The sequence below is a fragment of the Cervus canadensis genome, chromosome 7, assembly GCF_019320065.1.
Source record: "Cervus canadensis isolate Bull #8, Minnesota chromosome 7, ASM1932006v1, whole genome shotgun sequence".
Classification (NCBI taxonomy): Eukaryota; Metazoa; Chordata; class Mammalia; order Artiodactyla; family Cervidae; genus Cervus; species Cervus canadensis.
This window is the reverse complement of record NC_057392.1, coordinates 35,594,605-35,618,934: the sequence shown is the minus strand read 5'-3', so window position 1 is coordinate 35,618,934 and position 24,330 is coordinate 35,594,605. Positions and strand designations below refer to the sequence as shown.

Here is a 24,330-nt window from a genome sequence, read left to right as displayed (position 1 = left end):
CTTTCATGATTCCATATAAATTTTAGGGTTATTTGTTATAGTTCTGTGGAAAATGTCTTGAATATTTTGATAGGGATTGCATTTAATCTGTAGATTGCTTTGGGTAGCATGGCCATTTTAATAATATTAATTCTTCCAATTCAAGAGCATGGGATATCTTCCTGTTTTTTTGAATCATCTTCAGTTTCTTTTATCAGTATTTTGTAGTTTTCAGCATATAGTTTTCAGGCCTTTCACTTCCTTGGTTAAGCTTATTTCTAGGTCTCTTTTTTATGCAGTTTTATTTATTTATTCATGTATTACTGAAGTATAATTCATTTTCAGTATTGTGCCAACGTGATGCAGTTTTAAATGGAATTTTTTTTTTTTGCTTTCTCTTTCTGATATTTCATTGTCAGTATAAAGCAATGCAGCAGATTTAAATATATTAATCTTATATCTTGCCACTTTACTGAATTCCTTGGTGGTTTTTTTTTTGGTTTGTTTTTTTTTTTTTTACTGCACTGCACAGTAGGGATGTGTGCATCCCTTGACCAAAGATGGAACCTGTGCCCTGTGTAGTGGAAGTGTGGAGTCCTAACCACTGGACCACCAGGGAAGTTACCTTACTGGATTCATTTATTAGTTCTAATAGTTTGTATACAAAGTCTTTATGGTTTTCTGAATAGAGAATCATGTCTTCTGCAAACAGTGACAGTTTTACCTCTTCTCTTACAATTTGAATACCTTTTATTTCTCTTTCTTGTTGATTGCTGTGGCTTTCCAATATTATGTTGAATAGCAATGGTGAGAGTGGACATCCTTGTCTTATTCCTGAATTTAGTGGGGAGGCTCTCAACTTTACACAATTGAGTATTATATTGGCTGTGGCTTATCATAAATGACTTTTATTATGTTGAGATATGTTCTTCTATACCCACTTTGGTGAGAATATACTTTTCTATTTATAATAATGTGATCTGTTTTTCTAAAATTATTTTCCACAATGTAATGAGAGTTTTCTGTGTCACCAAATCTACTTCTACAACAGTAGTTTCCAACTGGGAGTATAACACGGACTCAGACCTACAAAGTCAGAATTTCTGGGTGTGGGCACCATGGTTTTTTTTTTGAAGTTCCATGGGTGAACTTGATGAATAGCCCTGGTTAAGGACTGTCATTCTGTGCCATTGTGTTTAATGACTGCATGAAACTCTATCATCAACCACAGGCTAGACTCTTCTCTGTTGCTAGGCATTTGACTTGTTTCTAGTTTACCACTTTTATAAACAAAGCCTTCGTGAACAAGTAGCTAAGTCTTTGCACACATCCATAAGCCTTCACTTTGGATAAATACTTAAAAATAGAACGCACATTTTAAAGACTTTTACCAAATGGCCCTTCCAGGAAGGTTGTTTCAAAGAAGTACCTGTTTTCCTGTTTGACACCATATTTTTTATTTTTGCCAAGTTGACAGGTAAAATATTTTTCATGTTACTGTTGCTTCAACATTTACATTTTTTATTACTAGTGAGGTTAAGCATTTTTTATATTGACCATTTATATATATGTATCTGATAATGAGTATGCTGCTGCTGCTGCTGCTGCTAAGTCGCTTCAGTCGTGTCCGACTCTGTGCGACCCCATAGACGGCAGCCCACCAGGCTCCGCCCCCCCTGGGATTCTCCAGGCAAGAACACTGGAGTGGGTTGCCATTTCCTTCTCCAATGTATGAAAGTGAAAAGTGAAAGTGAAGTCGCTCAGTCATGTCCGACTGTTAGCGACCCTATGGACTGCAGCCTACCAGGCTCCTCTGTCCATGGGATTTTCCAGGCCAGAGCACTGGAGTGGGGTGCCATTGCCTTCTCCAGAAAATGAGTATAGAAAAGTTAATAGTGATTTGTCTCATCATACATTTTGTCCATTTTTGTCCTTGATTATGTATCTTTTTGTTATTTATAGGAACTCTATGTTTTTAAGACTACTGATGCTTTTATTATCATTTATTTTGCAATTTTTTTCATTTTGTTATTTGTCTTGATTTATTTGTGGAGTTTGGTACTGTATACAGTTAAATATCATTTTACTTTTTAATTAGTCTGTCATATTTGCATATTTTTTCTGGTTGTACATTTATTTTAAATTCTATGTTCTAAGTATACAATAATTAATCTGTCGGGTAAACTGTTGAACTCATTTTTTTTTAATTTTTATTTTATATTGGAGTATCATTGATTAACAATATTGTGTTATTTTCAGGTGTACAGCAAAGTGATTCAGTTAAACATATACATGTATCTATTCTTTTTTCAAATTCTTTTCCCATTAGGTTTTACAAGATATTGAGCCGAGTTCCATGTTCTATACAGTAGGTCCTTGTTGGTTATCTATTTAAATATAGCAGTGTGTATTTGTTAATCTCAAACTCTCAATATATCCCTCCCTCAACCCTTCCTCCCTGATGAACCATAAGTTCATCCTCTAAGTATAAGTTTTTATAAAGTCAATCCTCTCAGTTTTTTCTTTCTTAATTGCATTTGGATGTTTGAAAAGACTTTCGGAAAAGGACCTCTGCCCCCTCACCTCCAACCTGGCCCCTGCACCCTTCTACATAATGCTGTTGAGTACTAAAGTCAAACGTGTGAAGTTAAATTGAGCACTGCATGATCCCCAGCCTTGCTTTTTATTGTGATTACTGCCAGCAAGTAGGCGGGTTTTAACTTAAGCTTAGTCTCTCTCTGCAGAGGAGGGTCATGAGGGTGCTTTTTTGGATTTATGTAACATTTTGGTCCCTTCCCCTAGGCAGCTTAGCCTTGATGTTAGTTAGATAATCTTGTTTCCATTGAGACCCAAGAGAATCTTCTATATAAATAGCTATGTGAAGCCTTTTACATCACGAAGTTCCACTGTTATCTTCAAATGGAAGAAGTCAGCAGAAAGTCCTTTGTTACCTGCAGAAAAATTGCTACATGTGTATATAATTTAGACTCAAGAAAAAAGTCTTCAGATCTCTGAAGTCAAGATAAAAGATTTTATCAATAAAAGATGAAGTTGTAAAAAGTAGAACAAATGAAAATAAAAGGCTGTAATAGACTCTATAGATTACTAGATAAATTCTGATCTTGCCCAGAGTATACAGTGTAACATGAACAAATGAATATATAAAATCTATACTTAGATGCTCAGTAATTATACCGTCAGAGGGACATATGTACAATTGGGCTCAATTAGAGAAACAGAAAAGTCCTGTTTAATGGTACAATGGTATAATCTGTACCATTAAGATTTTCTTTCATTCTCTTATTTTCACCTTAAAAGTTACCATGATCCAAAAGAAATCTTGTTGCTGTACTCAAGGCTTTTATAGTCTTGCTGGGTTAATAATGCATCATTACCACAAAGTTTAAAAGGACCTAAAACACATACCCTGCTTGACACTAAATTGCTTAAGCAGGTGTTCTCATGAATAAAGGTCCACTGACATTTCTGAAATAGAAGGCTATTTTTTAAAGTATTTTAACATTTCAGAGTTTCCATATATTACATCTTTCGCTTTCGCTACGTCTGTGGAAAATACTTCCATCATCATGAAAATTATCTATGAGTTCCCAAGTATGGCACCCTGATGGAGCTAGAAGCTTCTATGATACAAGATAGTTTATAGTATTTTTCTCCTAACACCACTGTGGATGACAGAATCAAAAACTGATCAGACCTTAGACCATGGAATCAAACTATTCTAGAAGAAACATTTTAACTGTGACATTATTTTAACCAGCATAACTTTTTCTGATTAATGAGTTTGTTTCTTTCCCATCTGTATAGAATTTATAATTGAGTACAACACCTTAATCTGTTAAATGAGATTTATGTGATAAAGCCTTAAAAACTATTAAGCCTTATGCTAATACAAAATATTAGGTAGCATTAGTCTTATATAATGTAGGTATTTGCCCAGTGGACTTGCAAACACTTCCCCCAAATAAATTCTTTGGAATAGCTGGAGACAGTATGGTTTAATCCAGGCCTTGATCCTGAAATAGATAAATACCCTGTGATTAATTTATTAGTGGCAAGAGAGACATTGGAAGAACTGTCATTAAAGAGCTGTTATTATTAAAGAGCTGTTATTATTAAAGAGCTATTATTGACTTGTAAAGTTTTTCTTTAGTTGTCAAGCATTCTTGAGAAAGAATATGTACTTTGCCATAATATTTTCAATTTCTTGTAAAGTGAAAGTGTTGGTTGCTCAGTCGGGTCTGATTATTTGCGACTCCATGGACTGCAGCCCACCAGGCTCCTCTGTCCATGGAATTCTCCAGGCAAGAATACTGAAGTGGGTAGCTGTTCCCTTCTCCAGGGGATCTTCCCAACCCAGGAATCGAACCTGGATCTCCTGCATTGCAGGCAGATTCTTTACCATCTGAGCCACCAGGGAAGCCCATTCCCTGCAAAATTCAGGGTCAATTCATGCAGATTAAATTCCTGGGGTGTATATCTGGAGTAATCATGCCCAATTTCTAAATGAACTATCTAAATTAGATATTTCTAAGAGCATATTTTTCTGATCACAAATATCCTGGCCATGGCAATAGTTTCTGTGATTGTACCCACTGTCCCACCAGGTTCTGTGGTGAGCAGCAGTGCACATTCTAAGAGTGACTCACAAGGCTAAGACTGAGATAGCCGGGCAGAAGCCCATAGCAGCCGCGACTGGGGTCAGGGCAGTTGTGCCATTGAACAGAGCGGCGCTGACTGGGGGGAGATAGAGCTCATCAGCACAGTCCTTTAAATGGATGAGATACAACATATTCCTTATCTCTCAGGTGGCTGCTGTCCCTGCTTTGTGGGAAAAGCCTCCCTCGGGGAGTAGTGGTTGTCTGCCCAGCTACTACCTAGGAAGACCAACAAAGAGCATCTTGCAGGTTCCCCTCCAAAAGGCCCCTCCAGATACGTCTGACAGTAAGCCACACAAGGGCCCAGGTGATGAGCCCTCCCAACAGCCTGGTAACAAAAAGAAGTTCAGAACCAGCAGCCGGAAAGCAGAACCTGTTTGCATGAGTCATTTCTGCAACCGCCATATCTTCCAGCAGCAGCTGATTGAAAAGCAGAAGAAGAAACTTCAGAAACAGCAGAAAACAATTCTGGAGCTGAAGGAAAACCAGCGGCTGGCAGAGGCTCAGCGGGCAGCAGGGCTTCCACACCCACAGAGCTGCCAGCTGTCAAACCCGGGAGAAGATGAATGGGAAGGAGTCTGTCAGGTGCTTCCAAAGTATGTTCATTGTGTTGGAACACTCTCTGGAGTCTTTGTTTTTTGTTTTTTTTTTTTACTTTGTAGTCAGAAGGCTCCTGAATTTTACCCAGCATCCAGACTCCATAATTGCTTATTGTGCATGTGCAAAGCAGAGAGGCCCCATACGTTGTGATTGGTATGTGAGAGGTACCAAAAGGTATTTAAGGCAAATGGCTGCCTTTAAGGATCCAGTTGTATACAGTTAGCAACTGTATTGTAGCTGCCTTTGTCTGAGGAGCTCTGTCACTCTACCAGTAAAAGAGGAAAATGCTTACTTGCTCTAACTCGATTTCTGGATTCCTGATTATGTTTAGGGCTGAGAAGCCAGGTCAGACAATATCAGGTCTAAATGGAGCAGCCCTAAGGGATGGCTATTTACCTAGCTTAAGTCTGTAGTTGTTAGAGATAAACATCTTTGAACCTAGAATAATAGTCCAAATTTCTCAAAAGCTCTTTAAAATGGTTTTAGACATGCTTGTGACATACTCAGTATATGTGATAAATGGTAGGGTAAGAAGTGGGCAGTATGTATTGATCTGAAGCACTGGGTTGGGAGTCAGAGCACCTGACTCACATCATAGACTCAGGCCAATCACTCAACCTTTCCATGCCTCATTATGCCAATTTATTGAATGGGTATAATAATACATAGTTATTTCAGAGAGTAAGGATTAATTAAAGTTTGTAAAAGACTTTGAGTTCTGAAATTAGTGATTGGTCTGAATTCTTTTCCCTTTTTTTTCCCCCCAGTTCACCTGTTGCTTCCCTTGGGACTGAAGGTAGTGACTCCCGAAATTCTCTTTCTGGACCCAGAAGGAATCCAAGGCAGTTGATGGCGCCCCATCCCATACTGAAAGGCAGGGCTATCTCGGTGGGACCTGGGTTATGGTTATCTTTCCTCCTGGAGTAGGATATGTTGGGACTGAATCCTGGCAACTGTTGGGTTTTGAGACTTAGCAGAACCTGGTCAAAGTCTAAGATGGGTAGATACGTGACAAGTAGATACACCAGAGAAGACCATGACTTTTTCCCTACCCGTCCTGCCAAACTTTCTGGTCCTCCTGGCCAGTACAAAAACAAAACATTGCTGAAAGGTTTAATCATTTTTTTTGTAATTTGAGATTTGGATTGTGTGTTTAAAATGGGACAGTTCACAAAGAAATTCTGAGTAGCTTCTAAGAATAAACACTCAAGGTCACCTGTCATTGTACTTTTTAACATTAAAATACAGATCAGTTTATAGTAATCTACATCAAGTTATTACATCATTTTATAATGAACTGTGCCTTGATGACAGGCTTCTAGAATGAAATCTATAAACCAGACATTTTAATAGCATTTTTGATGTGCATAGGAATCATTATTTAAACCAAACCATACTATGAAAAGAGAAGCATTCCTTAGAACTCACCTAGTGAAACTGCTAGTTGTTTTTACTCTGTCCTTAGTCATGCACTGAACATATGTTTGTGTGAAGTGGTAGGCACTTTGACAATTTTATTGTGGCTTGTAAATCTGACTTTTTACCTGTGGTAGGATTGCTGCCCTGACAGGAAGTGATGTCACCAGAAGTACACTGTACCTGCAGTCCCTTCCTGTTAATGAAAAAAATCAGCCATCTGTGCATTGACTCTCTGCCAAGTTAGCAGTTTATGATCTCTTTGTCCATCATTAAGGATGATCAGGAAGTGCCCAGTTTGGTTTGATTATTTTTAAGAAATTATTATTTGATCAAAGAGTTAGCATGTTTTGGAACACCTGGCTATTTTCAGGTAATCTTTAATGACTAGCTCTAGAAAAGATGAAAAAAGGGCATATTACCACAGGCTCTGCCTCTTGGGGCTCTCACTTTAATCCTCTAATCTTATTTCTGCCTCCTTAAAGACAGTCTCATTCCTGCCATCTGTGTGCCACACTATTCTTTTTCCAGCAAAGCCAACACTTTATAAGAAATAGCCTGCTGGGTTTTTTTTTTAATTCTTGAAACTTGGACTTCAATTTTCTTCTCTGTAACACAGCACAAGGAACCTAAAGTAACCATTGGCTGAGTTAGGTGAGCAGAACTTGATACTCCTCCCACCCACGCCCCTCTGCATGAAACCTCAGCTGGTGACAGAGTCACATTATCAGGCCATCTTGCACATTTGCTTCTTTTGGATCGATATTTAATAAACTGTCAAGAACAGGAGTCTGACACTTAAATTCGTTCAGATGCCAGTTCTTCAGATGCCTAGTACAATTCCATTTCCTGCCCATCTGGATATCCCGGCCCTAAAACTAGTTTAAAATGTGGTCATCATGACCCCAAACCTCAGTTTGTTTGTTGTTGTTGTCACATATACAGACATACATAGTAACCTAGGAGAAAGTAGCAAATTCAATGGTATTTGAGGAGTGATTCTGTTCTCAAAATATTTGTTAGATGTAATTAAAGTTTTTGACATTCATTAAAGGAATTGCCAAATTGTTTCTGGATTTCACGTACTAAAAGTTTCTTCAAGACACATTATCTTATTTCAACCAGTGAACAATTCTAATAGAAATGTGAACAAAAACATAATCTGAAAATTGTTCATCATGGCCAAGGATGGGATTGTCAGTCCTTAACCTGTAGGATGTGTGTGTGTGTGTGTATATACCTATACATGCTGTATAATTACAATTTCTGTAATTGTATTTTTATATAAATTTTATGCACATATATATACACATATATGTGTGTGTGTGTGTGTGTATATATATATATATTTGGCATTGTGAAACATAGAAAAGAAAACTTTAACACTAAATTTTACCATAAAATGGAGACATTTCTTTTCCAGTGTTCCTTATATTTTTTGGAACTCTTACTGTTTTCTAGCCATGGAAGAGAGAGCAGTTCAGCGAGCTGAACGTAGGCGGATCTTGGCAGAGAAGAAGAAAAAACAAGAAGAGGAGAAATTGGTAATAAATCAAGAATGCAAACTGAGGCAAGAAAAAGGATCTGTATAGGCCTTCATTAAAAACTGAAACCTAGGTTGTTTAAGGCCACTAAGACAGTAGCATAACACCAACTTTGGATATGGCTTTTTGCCTCCTGGCCTGAACTCTGTAATAGTTTCAGGAAAATGAAGAGAAGGAGCATCAGCATCATTAGTATAGCAACAATGAAATGTTTTGAAAGTTGATAGAGCTAGCAAATTAGGAGATTTACACATAACCAAGACTGATGTGTAACGGGTGAATGTTCAACCTGATAAGTTTACAAAGGTGGGTAATTTTTTTTTTTAATTGGAGGCTAATTACTTTACAGTATTATAGTGGTTTTTGCCATACATCAACATGAATCAGCCATGGGCACACGTGTGTTCCCCATCCAGAACACCCCTCCCACCTCCCTCCCCATCCCATCCCCCAGGGTCATCCCAGTGCACCAGCCCTGAGCACTCTGTCTCATGCATTGATCCTGGACCGGCGATTCACTTCACATATGATAATAACATGTTTCAACGCTACCCTCTCAAATCATCCCACAGAGTCAAAAAGACTTTTCTTTACATCTGTGTCTCTTTTGCTGTCTCGGATATAGGGTCATCGTTAGCATCTTTCTAAATTCCATATATATGTGTTAGTATACTGTATTGGTGTTTTTCTTTCTGACTTACTTCACTCTGTATAATATACTGCAGTTTCATCCATCTCATTAGAACGGATTCAAATGCATTCTTTTTAATAGCTGAGTAATATTCCATTGTGTATATGTACCACAGCTTTCTTATCCATTCGTCTGCCAGTGGACATCTAGGTTGCTTCCATGCCCTGGCTATTGTACACAGTGCTGTGATGAACATTGGGGTACACGTGTCTCTCAATTCTGGTTTCCTCAATGTGTATGCCCAGCAGTGGGATTGCTAGGTTGTATGGAGGTTCTATTTCCAGTTTTTTAAGGAATCTCCACATTGTTCTCCATAGTGACTGTACTAGTTTGCATTCCCACCAACAGTGTAAGAGGGTTCCTTTTTCTCCACCCCCTCTCCAGCATTTATTGTTTATAGACTTTTTGATAGCAGCCATTCTGACTGGCCTGAGATGGTACCTCATTGTGGTTTTGATTTGCATTTCTCTGATAATGAGTGATGTTGAGCATCTTTTCATGTGTTTGTTAGCCATCTGTATGTCTTCTTTGGAGAAATGTTTGTTTAGTTCTTTGGCCCATTTTTTGATTGGGTTGTTTATTTTTCTGGAATTGAGCTGCAGGAGCTGCTTGTATATTTTTAGATTAATTCTTTGTCAGTTGCTTTGTTTGCTATTATTTTCTCCCATTCTGAAGGCTGTCTTTTCACCTTGCTTATAGTTTAAAGGTGGGAAATTCTTAACCTTCCAAAGTCTTGATCTGGACTGCCAAAAGGAAATTTTGTAGGGGCTTCCCTGGTGGCTCAGCAGTAAAGAATCCGCCTGCGATGCAGGCAACCCAGGTTGAATCCCTGGGTCGGGAAGATTCCCTGGAGAAGGGAATGGCAATCCACTCCAGTATTATTGCCTGGAGAATTCCATGGACAGAGGAGCCTGGCAGGCTACAGTCCATAGGGTCACAAAGGTTCGGACACAACTAAAGCGACTGAGCATGCAAGAAAAAATAAATAGTTCTAACAGTTTTGTTTGTTTTGGTGAAATGGAAGAAAATTTTTTCTTATACTGTGTATAGTTTGGACTTAGTATTTCATAAATGAAATAAGAACTAAAGAGTAATCATTTTATGATGAAAAGTTAATGGTCTCATTCATGTTCAGCCTCATCTTCCCAAGTAGAAGAGAATCCCTTTGGAGAAACAGTTAAGTTATACAACTGACCACCTGTTACTTGGGTTTTCTACTTTTAATACATAGTGCAGGCTTCTTCCAGAGACTGGGTGAGCACTTTGGTAGATAGTGACTTTCCTCAACATAAACAATCTTATTTCTGTGCAAATTGAGGGTCTGATTTTTACAAATTCTAATCTTGATCAGGCCCAGTTAAAGGCCCAAGAGGAGGAGCGTCAGAAGAGGGAGGCAGAAGAAAAGGAGGCTCAGCTTGAGAAAAAAAGAGAAGAGAAGAGACTGAAGAAAATGGTTAGTAGTTTCTGTTTGGTCAGCCACCTATCCCATGAAGCCTGCTGTGTGTGATCCTATAGTCCTATGCACCTTCCCTCCCCAGAATTTCTGTCTAGAACACTCTTCTCTCACCTCCACCCTCTTTTCTACCTTACTTAATAACAACCTGCTCACTCCTCAGATCTTAACTCAACCCAGTTAGCCTTTCCTGCCTTGCCCCACCCTCCTTTCTAACCAGGGTTAGGTGAGATCCCCTTTATGGATTCTGAGTATATTTCCTTCAAAGTATTGGGTTGGCCAGAAAGTTCTATCCTGCATGCAACTGAAAATGAATTAACCCCTTTCCCAGAAGAGGAAGTAAAGTCCTTGAATGATGTTTATCCTTCTCCTTTCTATCCCCTAACTTAAATGCTATAATATAAAATTAACAGTACTGAAATACCATGACACAAAGTCAGTACATCTTTTGTTACATGATTAGAGAATAAGAGTGGAAATAGAACAAGATACATATACGCACAAACATACTCACAGCAAAATAAGAAGGGAATACTTATGACAATTCCAATCTTCATTTCTGTAACCAGTCAAGTGGATGTAGTTGGTATTTATAGTTACCTTCTTCCACTAGCCACTACCCCTTTGTCTTCAGTGAGCATCTCTGCTAGTTATGGGGTGACCTGAACCTTCATTCTGGAAGGGTTTGGCCTGTTAGTAGTCCGGCATGGATTGGGTTGTAGTTTTCCTTTCACTTTATCACAGGGCATGATAATACTAAAAGATACCCTAAGGGTTCTCCTGTATTCCAGTCATATTCTTCTTCACCTCCATTGAGGAGTAGTACCAATTCCCCCTTAGTGACCAGGGTCAGTCACCCCAGCCAGCACTTCCTTATTTACCTTTTGATTCAGAGGCTTGAGGAACCCACAAGGCCTAGGTGGCATTGTTTTCAGTTCAGTGGAATCATTGTGTATCTCCTTATGGAAGCATTCCCCCATTTGGAACCAAGATCTCTAGGCCAACAGAACATTTATTTGTAAGAAAAGGAAGCCAGAAATTTTCCTAGTGAATGGTGCCACTCCCACTTCTACCCCTAGCTTCCTGGAGAAACAGTACCATATATTGGATGCTGATTCAGAGTATAGACAGCCTTCTGGAGATCCTTACCCTAGGCCTGCAAGGTACTGCCACCTAACTGGTGTTGCAACTTGGTCTTCCAAAAGTCATAACACCATTCTGGCGAGCAAGCTGCTTCAGGGTGGTGGTAAGACCAGTAAATTCCATGTGTATGGGTCCATTGCTCCACTTCTTTTGCTGTCAAGTGAGTTCCGTGATCAGAAGCAATGCTGTGTGGAAATCACGATAGTGAAGAAGGCATTCAGTAAACCTAAGGATGGTCGGACTGCCATGACAAAACACCACAGAGCAGGTGGCTTACATGAGAAAACTTAATTTTCTCACAGTCTAGGAGGCTGGATGTTGAAGATCAGGGTGCTAGCATGGTTGGTTTCTGATGAGAGCTCTCTTCCTGGCAGCAGAAGACCACCTTCTCAGTGTATCGTCCCATGTCCTTTCCTTGGCGCATGTACACAGAAGGGGAGAGTGACAGTATGTAAGTTCTCTGGTGTCTCTTCTTATAAGTATACTAGTCCTAGCCTTAGAGCTTATAATAAGTTATTTAAAATTCCCTCTCTGATAGTTCCAACATCTTTGTGATATGTGGGTTTTGTTCTGATGATGGCTTTATCTTTTCAGACTGTGTTAATTTCTTATTTTTTAATGTCTTTATTTTTTGTTGTTGTTGAAAGCCAGACATGTACAGGGCAATGGAAACTGAGGTAAATGGGCCTTTAGTGTGGAGATTTGTGTTAATCTAGCCAGGAGTCAGTCTACGTTTGAAGTTTGTTGTTGCTATGAGCACCATAGACTTCAGTTTTTTCTAGTGACTATTTTTTTGTCCCCTCTTTTGGCTCTAGGTCTTCCCTTTGTGTGGTTCCCTGAGGAAACCTGTCTCTTGGCAGTCCTCCAGTTGTACTCCACTGTCATTATGAGGTTTGCTAGCACAGTGGTGTGCTGAGGATGAGTGGAGCATTCTCTAATGTTGTGATGAATCTCACTCTTTGGAGTGCACAGTATTGGCCATTCAGAAGAATTTTGGCTCTTACTCTAGGGTCAGAGATTTTCCTTGCCCCTGTGCTCCCTTCTTTCAGTCTGCACTGTCTCTGTCTGTGATCTTATAGCACTTCGCTTTGTGAGGTTCCTTCTACACTTAAATGAGATAAGGAGGTTATTCTGGTCAGAGTTCCCCTCCCCCAGTGGCAGCAGCCTCAGCCTAATGCCTTCAGGTGGTGCTGCTTGCAGATGAAGGCCAGAAGAAGAGTCTGGGCAGATTTTCCAGAAGTTGCTGTTCCTCTGCCCCAGCTAGACCCATGATGGGGACTTTATCTGAACTCTCCCTTGATCTTCCCTGTGAAAGTCTGGTGGAGTTCCTTGCTGTCCAAGGGACTCTCAAGAGTCTTCTCCAAGACCACAGTTCAAAAGCATCAATTCCTCGGCACTCAGCTTTTTTTATAGTCCAACTCTCATATCCATACATGACCACTGGAAAAACCAGAGCTTTGACTATATGGACCTTTGTTGGCAAAGCAATGTCTCTGCTTTTTAATATGCCGTCTAGGGTGGTCATAACTTTTCTTCCAAGGAGCAAGTGTCTTTTCATGGCTGCAGTCACCATCTGCAGTGATTTTGGAGCCCAAAAAAATAAAGTCAGCCACTGTTCCCATTGTTTCCCCATCTATTTGCCATGAAGTGAGTGGGACCAGATGCCAGGATCTTAGTTTTCTGAATGTTGAGTTTTAAGCCAACTTTTTCACTCTCCTCTTTCACTTTGATCAAGAGGGTCTTTAGTTCTTCTTCACTTTCTGCCATAAGTGTGGTGTTATCTGCATATCTGAGGTCATTGATATTTCTTGTGCTTCCAGCAGTTTGTGCTTCATCCAGCCCATCGTTTCTCATGATGTGTTCTTCATATCAGTTAACAAAGCAGGATGACAATATACAGCCTTGATGAACTCGTTTCCCAATTTGGAACCAGTCTGTTGTTCCATATCCAGTTCTGTTGCTTTTTGACCTGCATACAGATTTCTCAGGAGGCAGGTCAGGTGGTCTGGTATTCCCATCTCTTTCAGAATTTTCCACAGTTTGTTGTGATCCACATAGTCAAAGGCTTTGGCATAGTCAATAAAGTAGAAGTAGATGTTTTTCTGGAACTCTCTTGCTTTTTCTATGATCCAGTGGATGTTGGCAATTTGATCTCTGGTTCCTCTCCTTTTCTAAATCCAGCTAAACATCTGGAAGTTCATGGTTCATGTACTGCTGAAACCTGGCTTGGAGAATTTTGAGCATTACGTTACTAGCGTGTGAGATGAGTACAGTTGTGCGGTAGTTTGAGCATTCTTTGGCATTGCCTTTCTTTGGGATTGGAATGAAAACTGAACTTTTCCAGTCCTGTGGCCACTCCTGAGTTTTCCAGCATTCCAGGATATCTGGCTCTAGGTGAGTGATCACACCATTGTGATTATCTGTGTTGTGAAGATCTTTTTTGTATAGTTCTTCTGTGTATTCCTGCCACCTCTTCTTAATATCTTCTGCTTCTGTTAGGTTCATACCATTTCTGTCCTTTATTGTACCCATCTTTGCATGAAATGTTCCCTTTGTGTTTCTAATTTTCTTGAAGAGATCTCTAGTCTTTCCCATCCTATTGTTTTCCTCTATTTCTTTGCATTGATCACTGAGGGAGGCTTTTTTATCTCTCCTTGCTATTCTCTGGAACTCTGCATTCAAATGGCATATCTTTCCTTTTATCCTTTGCCTTTCACTTCTCTTCTTTTCACAGCTATTTGTAAGGCCTCCTCAGACAACCATTTTGCCTTTTTGCATTTCTTTTCCATGGGGATGGTCTTGATCCCTGTCTCTTGTACAATGTCACGAACCTCCATCCATAGTTCTTCAGGCACTCTGTCTAACAGATCTAATCCCTCTCTAATCCCTTGAATCTGTCTGTCACTTCCACTGTATAATCATAAGGGATTTGATTTAGGTCATACCTGAATGGTCTAGTGGTTTTCCCTGCTTTCTTCAATTTAAATCTGAATTTGGCAATAAGGAGTTCATGATCTGAGCCACAGTCAGCTCCCAGTCTTGTTTTTTCTGACTGTGTAGAGCTTCTTCATCTTTGGCTGCAAAGAATATAATCTGTCTGATTTCAGTATTGATCATCTGGTGATGTCCATTTGTAGAGTCTCCTCTTGTGTTGTTGGAAGAGGGTGTTTGCTATGACAGTGCGTTCTCTTGGCAAAACTCTGTTAGCCTTTGCCCTGCTTCATTCTGTACTCCAAGGCCAAATTTGCCCATTACTCCAGTTATTTCTTGACTTCCTATTTTTGCATTCTAGTCCTCTAAGATGAAAAGGACATGTGTTTTGGGTGTTAGTTCTAGAAGGTCTTGTAGGTCTTCACAGAACTGTTCAGCTTCTTCAGCATTACTGGTTGGGGCATAGACTTGGATTACTGTGATGGGTAGGGTTTGCCTTAGAAACGAACAGAGATCATTTTGTCGTTTTTGAGATTGCATCCAAGTACTGCTTTTGAGACTCTTTTGTTGACTATGATGGCTACTCCATTTCTTCTAAGGGATTCTTTCCCACAGTAGTAGATATAGTGGCCATATGAGTTAAATTCACCCATTCCAGTCCATTTTTGTTTGCAGATTCCTAAAATGTCTATGTTCACTCTTGCCATCTCCCGTATGACCACTTCCACTTTGCCTTGATTCATGGACCTAACATTTCAGGTTCCTTTGCAGTATTGCTCTTTAGAGCATCAGACTTTACTTCCATCATCAGTCACATCCACAACTGGGTGTTGTTTTTACTTTGGCTCTGTCCCTTCATTCTTTCTGAAGTTATTTCTCCACTGATCTCCAGTAGCATATTGGGCACCTACCAACCTGGGGAGTTCATCTTTCAGTGTCCTATCTTTTGGCCTTTTCATACTGTTCATAGGGTTCTCATGTTGTAGCCACACATTCTGGGAAACAAACTCACTCAGAAGGACAATGCAGATAGTGGAGTGCAGTTTATTACACCGGCGAGCCCAAGGCAAAGTCTCCTCTTAGCCAAGGACCCCAACCAGCATTTGTGAAAATCTTTTATACCCCGTGTGTACATGTCCAAACCCACCACCCTAAATTCCTTGAGACTTACATAAACTAAGGAAGGGTAAATACAATCCCAATAACCCCATCACTCATGTGCTGTGTGCTCAGACAGTTGAACAATTAGCCAATAATCAATAAGCACAAGGTTACACTCCGACAGGTACAGAGAAATTTATGGCCTGTCTGGAGGAAGGGATGATTAGTGTATATGTTCTCTTAGGCGATGAGTAACCTGGATACGATCTTCAAGATTCCCCAGTCCGGAGGGGGTCTTATCCTTCTGTTGTCGTTTCCATAGACACTAAACACAGAGTTCAGAGTCCATTGGAGAGATGACCGAGCATGATCAGCATGAACAGGCCTAAGATGGAGTCCAGGCCCTATGAACTCCTTCTTCACTCACGGCAAGAATACTGAAGTGGTTTGCCATTCCCTTCTCCAGTGGACCACGTTTTGTCAGAACTCTCCACCATGATCTGTCCATATCGGGTGGCCCTACATGGCATGGCTGATAGTTTCATTGAGTTAGACCAGGCTGTGGTCCATGTGATCAGATAATTAGTTTACTGTGATTGTGGTTTTCAGTCTGTCTGCTCTCTGATGGAGAAGGATAGGAGGCTTATGGAAGCTTCCTAGTGGGAGAGACTGTCTGAGGGGGAAACTGGGTCTTGTTCTAAGGTGGCCTCTGGGAGGTCCAAAGTGTTAGTCGCTCAGTCATGTCCGACTTTTTGTGACCCCATGGACTGTAGCCTGCCAGGCTCCTCTGTCCTTGGAATTCTCCAGGAAGGAATACCGGAGTGGGTTGCCATTCCCTTCCCCAGGGATATTCCCAACCCAGGGATCAAACCCAGGTCTTCTGCATTGCAGGCAGATTCTTTACCATCTGAGCCACCGGGAAGCCCCAAGGTCCACAAGGGGCAGGTTAAATATGAGACACCTACTAGACATCGAAATGAAAACATTATATAGGCACTTGAATATGTAAGCTTGGATATCAAGATTACAGTAAGGAATCTGGCCATCAAAAACATGTCAGTGTTTTAATGCTCTAGACATGAATGAAATCAACTTGGGATATTATGTGGAGAGAGAAGAAATGCAAAAATCCAGGATCATGTCTGAGAGTATATGAATAACTACTCAAGAGGCTGAGCTAGTGAGGTAGAAAGAGTAGCAAGAGAATTGTTATTGAAAAGCTGAGAGAAAAAAAGTATTTCTAGAAGGAAGTGATGGTAGTTAACTGGGCTAAATGCTGCTGGGTACAGTTAAAAAGAGGACAGACAAACTTTTATTTGGCAACATGGAGATTGCTCATGACATAGACAAGAGTGCTTTTAGTGGACTGCTGGGAAGGGAGCCCCATTTCAGGAAGTTGATGAAAGAATAGGTGGTGAGGCAATAGAGACCATGCATGTGGTAGAGGTCACATGGGGTCAAAGAAGAACTTTTGTTCTTTTTTGTGTTATTTTGTTAAAAGATGGGCAGTACCAGTACATATTTGCATATTTATGGGAATGGTCTAGTAGTGAGAGAAAAAATCATGATACAGTAGAGCAAAGACCATAAATTACAGGAGTGCCTAAGTGGGAATACGTCCCAGAGCACAATGAAAGGGTGACTTATAAAGGATCGAAGGCAAGGTGTGAGAATGGTGTCAAAAGTTCATCAGGCACTCTGTTATTCTTCTTAACCTTGCTGTAATTCCTTGTCTTTCTTTCAAAGCAGTAGTGATGGAAATATATATATATGTATATATACATACATACATATATGTGCTTCCTTGGTGGTTCAGACAGTAATGAATCTGCTTGCTTATGTGGGAAATCCAAGTTTGATCCCTGGGTCAGGAAGATCCCCTGGAGAAGGGAATGGCAACCTACTCCAGTATTCATGCCTGGAGAATTCCATGGATAGAGGACCCTGGCGGGGTACAGTCCATGGCGTCACAAAGAGTTGGAAATGACTCAGTAACTAACACTCAGTTTTCATTTGTATGTGTGTGTATGCAAGCATGCTTACAATTGTGCCTGACTCTTTGCAATCCTGTGCAAAGAGGATACCCAACAAACAACATGAAACAAATGACTCATTTGTTTCATGTTGTTTGTTGAGTAATTTAAATCAGAAAGATACCCTGATTTTGTGTTCCTTTTTAGCCTGAGTGAAGTATGCTCTGTAAAACCTTAGGTGCATAGATCACCCTCCACCCCCACCCCCGCCCCCCACCCCAGTATAAGCGTCATCTCAAGGCAGACACTTTCGTTTCATGTTATCCTCCCAGTAAATCTTAGATGCAGGCATTATGGACATTTTATATACAAGTAAGTGGAAAATATAGTAATAATAGTAAAACACAATCAACTATATTGAGGAATCCTTAATCAAGGCAGGAAATACACATCTAAATTGCTATATATGAAAACAGAATTTTGGCTCAAGAAGATCTCTGGTTTATTCAATGTTTTTCTACTTTTCCATGGAAAAGTGGAATTTTTTTTTAATCTACAAACAAATAAATGCTGGAGACAGTGTGGAGAAAAGGGAACCTTCCTACAATGTTGGTGGGAATGTAAATTGGTGCAGTCACTATGGAGAACAGTGTGGAAGTTCCTTAAAACTAAAAATAGAGCTACTGTATGATCCAGCAATCCCACTCCTGGGTATTTATCCAAAAAAGTCGAAAACCCTAGTTGGAAAAGATACATACAGCCAGTGTTCATTGTAGCACTATTTACAATAATCAGCACTATTTACAATAAATTTACAATAATTTACAATAATGGAAGCAACCGAAATGTCCATCAACAGAGAACTAGATAAACAAGATGTGGTACATATACCGTGTGGAATATAACTCAGTCATAAAATAAAAGATCAAAATAATGCCATTTATAGCAACATAGGTGGACCTAGAGTTTGTCATATTGAGTAAAGTAAGTTAGACACAGAAAGATAAATATCATATGATATCGCTTATATGTGGAATCTAAGAAAAGGGTACAAATGAACTTATCTACAAAATAGAAATAGAGTTTCAGAAATAGAAAACAAACTTACGGTTACCAAAGAGGAAAGGTGAGTGGGATAAATAAATTAGGAATTTGGGGAAAGGGATAAGTTAGGAGATTGGGACTGACATATACACACTACTATAATGTAAAATAGATAACTAATAAGGACCTGCTGTGTAGCACAGAGAACTTTACTTGATACTCTGTAATGGCCAGTATGGGAAGAGAATCTTAAAAAGCATGAATGTATGTATATGTATAACTGACTCACTTTGCTGTACACCTGAAACTAACACAACATTGTAAATCAACAATACTCCAATAAAAATTAGTTAATTAGTTAAATAGGCCATTTCCCCCCACAAACCATCTGAAAATGGCTTTGCTTAAGATCCTACAACACCAGCCATAGAGTTGTATTATAACTGAAGATAACTGGTGTGCATATGCATAGGATTAGCCAAGGCCAAGGGCTTCTCCAGAGACTGACTGTGTTAGATACCTGTCTGCAATTTGCAACTGCTGCCTTGATGCTAGAGGGACATTTCAGTGGATGTGAAAATGGCCACCTTTTGTTTTCCTCCCCGCTTAACTCTTGGCTGTCTCTTGTTGGTCTTGGTGGTGCTTTAGTCACTAAGTCATGTTTGATTCTTGTGGCCCCATGGAGTGTAGCCCACCAGGCTCCTTTGTCCATGGGATTCTCCAGGCAGCAATACTGGAGTGGGTTGCCATTTCCCTCTCCAGGGGATCTTCCCAACCCAGGAATCAAACCCGAGTCTCCTGCATTGCAGGCAGATTCTTTACCAATTGAGCTATCAGGGAAGCCCTTGTTGGTCATAAGAAGATTCTTATAAATAATTTTTGTTTCTGTCCACTCAATTCAATATATAAAGTGTCTGTAATAAAGATTATGAGGGTAATTTTGGTTTAATTCTTTGGAGAATATGGACATTTCCTTTTCAGTGAGAAATGTGTACAGATACAAGTAGTTTGGCTTGGAAGATCAGAGCAAATATCCCTCCCATATTAGAAATGTTCCAGTGCCTTCTCTCTTTTTTTCCCCCCTCAGAGGAGACTCAAGACTATTAAGTAGTTTGTCAGAATCAGCCAATTCACTACAACCATTTTCTTCAAGTGAAATTGTAGGAAATGAAGACAAAGAAGCTTAAATTAAGAGTTTTTTTAGTTTTTACTGCTGAAACTGACTACTGTGAAGAAAGTGTGAAGTCTTTGCTTTTACTCCTGTGACTTTCATAACAGCCACCACTGTACTTTTAATGGAGTATCTTTGAATTTGAAGTTATTCATATATAAATTTCTACCCCATGATCTAAATGAAGGGGCTATATTTCTGTTTTCCATAATAATAAGGAGGAAATAGTGATTTCTCTCTTAACTGAATGTTTTACTTTCTAGTAACTTCGTGAGATGTAAATCATTTCTGTGAACAATCCTGAATAATTATTCAAAGGATATGCATAGCTCTGATTCCTGTAGGACTCATGAGGAACTTTTTCTCCCCTTCTTGGCAGAGTTGCTTCCTTTTTTTTTTAATGCTCCAGAGTTCTGTTACCATGATTAACATGCTATTTGGTGGTTACATATTCAAATTAAAGTAATTAGTGATTTGTTGAAATGAAATTCATGAGTTTTCAGGTCATTGCATCTTTACTTTTTGTTCAGTTTTATTGAGGTGTAATTGACAAAACTGTAAGTTACTAAAATGTACATACAATATGGGATTCCCACTGGGTTAATTAATATGTCCATCACCTTACATATTTATTGTGCATGTGTGTAAGAACACTTACATTCTTCTCACTTAGTAAATTTCAAAATTGTGAGAATATTATCAACTATAGTTACCTTGTTACACGTTAGGTTCTCAGACCTTATTCATCTTGTAACTGAAAATTTGTACCCTTTTTCTGGGCCTTGCCTATTTCTCCTACCTCAAAAGGCACTGGCATTTCTCTCTCTGTTTCTGTAAGTTCAACTTTTTTTTTTTTAAGATCCGCATATAAGTGATACCACTCAGTGTTTGTCTCAGTCTTGCTTATTTTACTGAGCATAATGCCCTCAGAATTTATCAATATTGTCAGTAATGATAGTATTTCCTTCTTTTTTAAGGCTGAGTAATATTCCATTGTGAGTATCAATAGTAAATTTTTTTATCATGTGTCACTGGATACCTACTTTGTTTCCATTCCTTGGCTATTGTGAATAATGCTTCAATAAATACAGGACTACACATATATCTTTGAGATCGTGATTTTGTTTCCTATTGGATATATACTCAGAAGTAGGATTGCTGGGTAATATGGTAGTTCATTTGTAATTTATTGAGGAACCTCCATACTGTTTTCCTTAGTGGCTGTACTAGTTTACATTCCTCCACAGTGTACAAGGGTTCCCTTTTTTCCACATCCTCATTAGCATTTGTTTTCCCTTGTCTTTTTGTTAATTGCCATCCTAACAGGTGTGAGGTGATAGCTTATTGTGGTTTTGATTTGTATACCCCTGATGATTAGTGATATTGAGCACTTTTACACATACCTGTTGGCCACTTGTGTGTGTCTTCTTTGGAAAATAGTCTGTTCAGATCCTTTACCCATTTTTTCAAATGAGTTTTTTGTTGTGTTTTTTTTCTTTTTTGCTTTTGAGTTATGGGAGTTCCTTATATATTTTGGATATTAACCCTTTACTGGATATGTGGTTGCAAATATTTTCTCCCATTCCATAGGTTGTGTTTTCATTTTGTTGTTGGTTTCCCTTCCTGTACAGAAGCTTTTTAGTTTGATGTAGTCCTGCTTATTTATTTTGGCTTTTGTTGCCTTTGCTTTTGGTGTCAAATCCAAGATTTTTGATTACTGATTCAGTCTCTTTACCAGTAATTAGTCTGTTCAGTTTTCTAATTCTTCATGATTCAGTCATAGTAGGTTGCATGTTTCTAGGAATCTATCCATTTCTTCTTATGTTATCTAACTTTTTGGCATTTAATTGTTTATAGTAGCTTTTTATGATTCTTAGTATTTCTCAGTTTTCTGTAGTAATGTCTTTCATTTCTGACTTTGTCTTTTTTTCCCTTAGGCTAGCTAATGGTTTGTCTGGGGGGGTTTGTTTGTTTTTTTTAACAGTTCTTAGCTTCTGTGATCTTTTAAATCATCTTTCTAGTCTCTATTTCATTTATTTCTGTTTTAATCTTTATTTTCTTCCTACTACTAACTTTGGGCTTAGTTTGTTCTTCTAGTTCCTTGAGGTGTATAGTCAGGTTGTTTATTTGAGATCTTTTTTCTTAATGTAAGACTAAACTTACCTAGTAGAACTGCTTTTGCTGCATCCCGTAAGTTCAGGTATGTTGTGTTTCCATTTTCATTTTATCAGATTCTTTATTTAATTTTCCTTTTGATTTCTTTTATGACCCTTGGTTGTTCAGAATCATGTTGTTTAATCTCCACATATTTGTGAATTTTCCAGTTTTCCTCTTATATTAATTTCTAATTTTATAACATTGAAGTTGGAAAATATGCTTGATATGATTTCAGTCTTTTTAAATTTATTAAGACTTGTTTTATGGCCTGACATATGATCTATCCTGAAGAATGTTCCATGTACACTTGAGAAAAATATGTATTCTGCTGCCAGTGGATAAAATGTTCTGTGTATGTCTATAATAGATGTAACTTGTTGTTTAAGTCCAGTGTGTCCTTGTTGATTTTCTGTGTGGATGATCTGTCCATTATTGGAAGTGGCTTATCAAAATCCACTACTATTATTGTATTTCTGCCTATTTCTCACTTCAAAATGTTAATATTTGCTTTATATATATTTAGGTGCTCCAGTGTTGAGTGCATAAATCATTTAAATTGTTACGTCCTCTTGATTGACTTCTTTATCATGATATAATGTCTCTTGTCATAGTTTTATATAGGCTTAATGTCTATATTGTCTGATATAAATATAGCTACCCCTGCTCTCCTTACAATCCAAACTACCTGTTTGCATAGAGTATCTTCTCCATCCCATCACTTTCAGTCTGTGTGTGTCCTTAAAACTGGAGTGAGCCTCTCATTGAAAGCATATAGTCAGGTCTTGTCCATTCAGCTACTCTGTGTTTTTTGAATGAAGGATTTAATCTATGTACATTTAAAGTAATTATTAATAGGTGTTGGCTTGCTATTTTGCCATTTTGTTAATTATTTTCTAGCTCTTTTGTACTTTCTTTTTTTTCCCTTTCTTCCTCTCTTGAATTCTTTTGATTATATGTATTGTGCTGTGATTTATATTTTGTATATTTACTGTAAGTTTATTGTTTGTGGTTACCATAAGGCTTATATAAAACATTTTGTAGTCATAACAGTCTATTTTAAGCTGATAACTTTGAATGCATAGAAAAACTCTACATTTTTACACTTCTGCCACCATATTTGTGTTACTGTCACACTTTACATCTTTTTATATTGTGTATCAAATTATTTAGTTGTTTTTAATTATTTTATCTTGTACCAGAGTTTTAAGTGAATCACCATTACAATACTGAGTATTCTGAATTTAACAATATATTTACCTTTATTAGTAGGTTTATACTTTAATGTATTTTCATATTACTGATTAGAGAACACTGTTCCTGGGTAGAATATTCTTAATTGGCAATTTTTTCTTTCATCACTTGAATATAACATCCCACTTCTCTGGCCTGCAAGGTTTCTGCTGAAAAATCCACTGGTGGTTTTGTACTATATATAAGTTACTTTTCTCTAGTGTTTTTAACATTCTTTGTCTTTAATTTTGGACAATTTAAAGTGTCTTTGTGTGTGTCTCTTTAGATTCATCTGATTTGATACTTTTTGGGCTTCCTGAACCTGTATATCTGTTTCATCAAGGTTAGGGAAGTTTTCAGCCAGTACTTCTCCAAATAAGCTTTGTGCCCTTTTCTCTTTCTGGGACTCCTATAATATATATATTCTCCCTTTGATGATAGCCCATTAGTCCCTTAAGCTATTTTCACTTTTTCTCATTATTTTTTCTTTTTGTTTCTCTGATTGGATGAATTCCACTGTTCTGTCTGTAAGCTGGCTGAATCTTTTTTCCTTCAGTTTTCTAGTCTAGTTGAACTCCTTTGTTGAATTTTTTAGTTTAATTATTGTATTCTTCAGCTGTGTGATGTTTGGTACTTTTAAATATTTTCTATCTCTGTTGAAATTCTCACTTTGTGCATTGCTCTCCTGACATCAGTTAGCATCCTTATCACCATTATTTTGAAAACACTATTGGGTAAATTGGACTTCCATAATTGTTCAGATGGTAAAGCGTCTGCCTACAGTGCGGGAGACCTGGGTTCAATCCCTGGGTCGGGAAGATCTCTTAGAGAAGGATATGGCAACCCACTCTAGTATTCTTGCCTGGAAAATCCAGTGGATGGAGGAGCCTGGTAGGTAACAGTCCATGGGGTCGCAAAGAGTCGGACACGACTGAGTGACTTCACTATTGGGTAAATCACTTACCTCCATTTCATTAAGATTGGTTTCTGGAAGTTTATCTTGCTCTTTTGTTTGGAACATAGTTCTCTGTTTCTTTATTTTTCTTGACTCTCTGTGTTGGTTTCTGTGCATTAAACAGTCATCTCTCCTAGTCTTGACAGAGTGGTCCCAAGAAGATGAACTCATCAGTCAGCCTGGCCCAGATTCCTGGTTGTCTCTCAAACCTTTGTGATTGTCAAAGCCACTGTCTTTGTCTTCAGTAGCTCTGCCTGTTTGAGCAT

The 24,330-nt window shown here is 38.6% G+C and overlaps 1 protein-coding gene across 7 annotated transcripts in view; it reads left to right on the top strand.

Moving 5' to 3' along the window:
• CCDC191 (coiled-coil domain containing 191) overlaps positions 1-24,330 on the top strand; it is an 88,046-nt gene that overhangs the window by 44,678 nt on the left and 19,038 nt on the right. For 4 of the 7 annotated variants that reach the window (XM_043474896.1, XM_043474900.1, XM_043474899.1 and 1 more), the window contains 4 exons: positions 4,806-5,251; positions 6,023-6,129; positions 8,133-8,215; positions 10,258-10,359. In XM_043474896.1, coding sequence (XP_043330831.1) covers positions 4,806-5,251; positions 6,023-6,129; positions 8,133-8,215; positions 10,258-10,359 — 738 coding nt within the window. The remainder of the gene's footprint in view (positions 1-4,805; positions 5,252-6,022; positions 6,130-8,132; positions 8,216-10,257; positions 10,360-24,330) is intronic. The other 3 variants (XM_043474901.1, XM_043474903.1, XM_043474897.1) reach the window with 3 other exon arrangements.